The 3,999-nt window shown below is 37.8% G+C and overlaps 1 protein-coding gene across 2 annotated transcripts; it reads right to left on the reverse strand.

Moving 5' to 3' along the window:
- Nucleotides 1-240: 240 nt before the first annotated feature.
- rfesd (Rieske (Fe-S) domain containing) lies at nucleotides 241-3,759 on the reverse strand. 2 transcript variants are annotated; one of them, XM_011475124.4, is made up of 4 exons: nucleotides 3,630-3,759; nucleotides 1,939-2,109; nucleotides 1,006-1,040; nucleotides 241-779 (listed from the first exon to the last, which is right to left on the reverse strand). In XM_011475124.4, the coding sequence occupies exons 2-4, from the start codon at nucleotides 2,093-2,095 to the stop codon at nucleotides 474-476; spliced, it is 498 nt and encodes a 165-aa protein (XP_011473426.1). In that variant the 5' UTR covers nucleotides 2,096-2,109; nucleotides 3,630-3,759; the 3' UTR covers nucleotides 241-473. The 2 variants fall into 2 exon arrangements, with proteins under 2 accessions (XP_011473426.1, XP_004068916.1); XM_004068868.5 differs by having other exon boundaries at nucleotides 3,611-3,744.
- Between the last annotated feature and the right edge of the window lie 240 nt (nucleotides 3,760-3,999).

Below are 3,999 nucleotides of genomic sequence, written 5' to 3' on the forward strand. Positions count from 1 at the left end.
CATGTTTTAGAAGTCAATGCAGCCAGTTGTTATGTGAGAGGATTAGGCAGAGGACAAAGTCACTTTCGTTGCATTACAGCTTAATTTTTCACATAAACGATTTTTTACCTCAGCACCTTATTGATCAGTGTAAAGCCTTTTATCATATTGATTCATTTGCTGTATAAATAATGCATTAAAGCGAGGGCAAAGGCCCACACCACCATATTGTGGTCCCTTGTTAAGGAAAAAGAATCAAAATCCATCCACAGAGATGTTTATTTAGAGAAGCACATGATAGTTTGTCAAATTACAATAAAATTGCTAAAGTTGAGCAAACTTCACAACAGGAGCAGCCTTAGTTTATAAAGTCAAAATGTCTCTGAGCTCGTTACAAAGAAAATCCAGGTTAAGGCCATGCCTGACTTCTTGTCATTTAACAGTTAGTCATTTTCTGGAGACGTGAGTCGACCAAATGTAATGAGATGCAGTCTTCAGTCGTCATCTTCTTTAATAGGATTTTTCCTCTCCGCCGCTTCAGCTTTAGCTCTTTCCACCTTGCCCTTTTCTCCTTGATAGTAGTCTGACTCAATCCAACCCGGGCTCACGGACAGCTTGACAAAGACATTCCCATCGCTCTCTGTAACCACATGGATCCGCTGTTTCACTCCCTTGGAGAACCATCTGGTCACTGAAGGGTTTTCCCTGGGGTCCTTGCCCTTGTACAAGCACTCCCCCTCGGCCAAAGTGATCTTGTACTTGTGTTTTGGACAAATTATGCACATCTTGCCATTAATTTCCTGTGAATTGTGTCCATATGTGCGGGAAGACAGTGTGTAAGAGAATGTTAATGTTATGTAAATATAGTAGCAGCTTTATCGGTATTCCTTTGTGCCTCGGCCATGCTTTGCCTTAAGCTTTAACTTGTAAAAATTCTGTTTAAAAAAACATAGCAATTGCTTCTGAATAATCTCAATAACATTCTAGTTCTTTTTTTAGATCACATCTCTTAAATGAAAACTTCACCTCAATGTCTCCGTTCTGTAGCATCCCTCCAGCATCTGCGAGAAAGAAAAAGATTTACAACAAAAACAGTTTGAACCAAACTGAACCACTTTACCCCGATATAGTGGACTCTGTACCACAGAATAAAAAAAAAAATACCACAGAAAACTGAGAGCCTTGTCTCATTTCTTTGTGTTGCAGTATAGAAACAATAATTTTGTTAATGTATACAAAAGCTGGCCCTAGTAATTCTTTTTGTTTTTCTAATGAAATGCATCTTTGTTTTGACTTAATGCCAATAATTTTTTTTCAGCAACAATTGCTTGGACTTGTCTTCAGTGTGCAGCTATAAAAAAAACCCTTTAGTCAGTTTTTTTATAATGACTTCATTTATCATCTAGTTTTCTAAATCCTGACATCATTTAATTGACGTACTTTAGGTGAAAACCAAATTTAGACAAAACTTCCCTCCAGACGTTTGCTTTGCATTTTTGTCATTTAATGTTTGTCGCAGTGACACACAGTCTGAAGAATGCATCAAGGTCTGAGGTAAAGTGTCTTGGTCAAGGACACGTCGACTGTTGAACCTTTTAAAAGGCAGCCCACCTACACTGTGCACCTCCCCATGACATTTAATCATCATGTGCTGCAGATCTCTAGAATTAAAGCCAACCTGCTAGGAAAAACTAACTTAATCAATTAAAAGTAGCCCTTGTTGGGTATTTTTCTCTTTTTTTGATTTGGTGTGTTACATTTTTTATTGGTTTATTTGGGCTTTCTATCCCCTATAAACTAAATGTTTCTAAACCTCTAAATAAACCAAATGTTGTATAATTAAGTAATTTTACACACCCAAATAAATCCATGGCAGATAAACAATTTACTTTAATCAATTCAGCCTGTAAATTTAGGCAGGAGTTACATATTTATAAAAAAAAAAAGTGCTTTACTTACGATGGCAGTAGGAGTCAATAGCGTGGAAGACACCTTCATGGTGGATAATCAGAACGTCTCGACCATCCAGTGTTCTGAAGGAACGCTTTGCTTGTATGAGGTCATCCTTTTTGCCCACAAAATGAAGACCCGGAGCAGTCTGGTCCTTCCGCTCCATAACTTTGTAAAAATCTGTTAAGAGCAGACAGGATACACATCTGTATTTCATAAAATAAACACTTTCATGACATTTGGTGGGAAGCTGTGACCAGACAGATGTCAGGGTGAGAACTTTCATGAAAGCTGATTCCAACAGGTCAACAGCATGTTGTGGTTTAGAGCAGTGTTTTTCAACCTTTTCTGAGCCACAGCACACTTTAACATTAAAAAAAATCCCGCGGCACACCAGCATCAAAAAAAAAAAAGGAGAAACTCATAGTCTGTATTGATCTACAGCCCCTCCACAATCTCACATGCATTTTTGAGATAATTGTTGCAGAAAAAGCTGGAAACTGCAGCTGTTTTTTTTCTAAAAGATGCAATAAAAGTTAAGTTAGAAGATTTTTTTTTCTAAAAGATGCAATAAAAGTTAAGTTAGAAGATTTAAAAACACTTTGATGTGTGTTCGTTGGTTTCAAGACCATGAACAACAGATCTCCTTGTGCGCTGTCACTCTCACAACCCAATGCATCTTGGGAGATGTAGTGCATAAAACGGCTGAAGATCGCTTTTCGGAGCTTCAATGTTTTGTTCACTTGTTCCACGGTCTGACCAGATTCTGTGGAAAGCTACACCGCTAAAGACGAGCTTTAGTTGGTATTTTTGTTAGAACTGAGCGACTTTACGAGCTAAATCGGGACAGGCCCCCCAAGAATGATTGGTGGAGACAGTTAAAGGGACGGGACTTTTCCAAAATACTGCCAAAGCTGCAGCTAAATCGCGGTATGTCATTCTTATCAAAATGTATTTAATAAAATAAAATAAACGCAAAGAAAAAGTATTTTACGATCTTTCATATTCCTAACTACTCAGTGTTTTATCAGGGCCTGTTTGGATGAACAGAGAGCTGAAATCCTGGAGATGGGAAATGTTTTTAGATCAGTTAATGAGGGCAATTTCCCACGGCACACTTGACCATCTCCCAAGGCACACTAGTGTGCCGCGGCACACTGGTTGAAAAACACTGGTTTAGAGCTTAAACAGTCTCAGATCTCAGTTCAGATTCATGTTAAAATAATCATTACATCCGTTATACTTTTGCAATTTAAAGCATTAATCCATGGTCAGAGTCATTCAGTATCATATTTATCATCATGAAGTATTATAGCGGTCATAAATTACAATTTTTGGTGGTTTCAATGTGGTTTCAATATTTTATAAAAACAAAGAGTCGCATGTGAAATAAAGTAAATAACAATGATGTTGTAGTCACCAAGGTATGCCATGCTCGCTGAACCATTAAGAAAATGTGATTTATGTAAAGCGCAAAGAAAAAAATTAAGTGCAGACTGACTAAGCACAGTTGTGGCAGCAAATGTCTTCCAGCCTGTGGCTAAAAGAGCTCAGAAACAGTGGAACGATTACGCAACAGTCAAAGAAAAACACACTTACTGTAGTCTAAACCCTTCTGTCAGTTTTTATTTGTCTCGTAGTTTTCAACTTTTGTTTTTTTAAAATGATAAAACCTAGTTACCTTTGGTTTTGGACGTTACCTTGACACTTCAGCAGCTGTGTTGTCTCCGTCAAACTCAACAAGAATTCAGCTGCCAGCTCAAGGCTTCAGGGAGAGGAGGGCCCATCTTTTATCTTCATCACACACAAGCTGTCTTCCGTTGCCCAGCCTACTCCTGGGTATGTCTCTTATCAGTCTCCACTCCAGACACAAGCCATTTCTGAGATGAAATCTAAATTATCTTCAGTTCTTACGGTTTCAAAAGCTTCTTAATTGTAGATATATTTTTTTAGTGACCCCTTTTGTTTCAGAAGTAGTGAAGTAATGTTTTCCACAGTTACATCTGAGTATTTATTAAAGGTAACACCTCCATTCATGAGACAGCATTTTCATTTTTTAGCCGTCTACTT

Source organism: Oryzias latipes, chromosome 5, assembly GCF_053564925.1.
Source record: "Oryzias latipes strain Hd-rR chromosome 5, Olatipes_Hd-rR_3.1".
Classification (NCBI taxonomy): Eukaryota; Metazoa; Chordata; class Actinopteri; order Beloniformes; family Adrianichthyidae; genus Oryzias; species Oryzias latipes.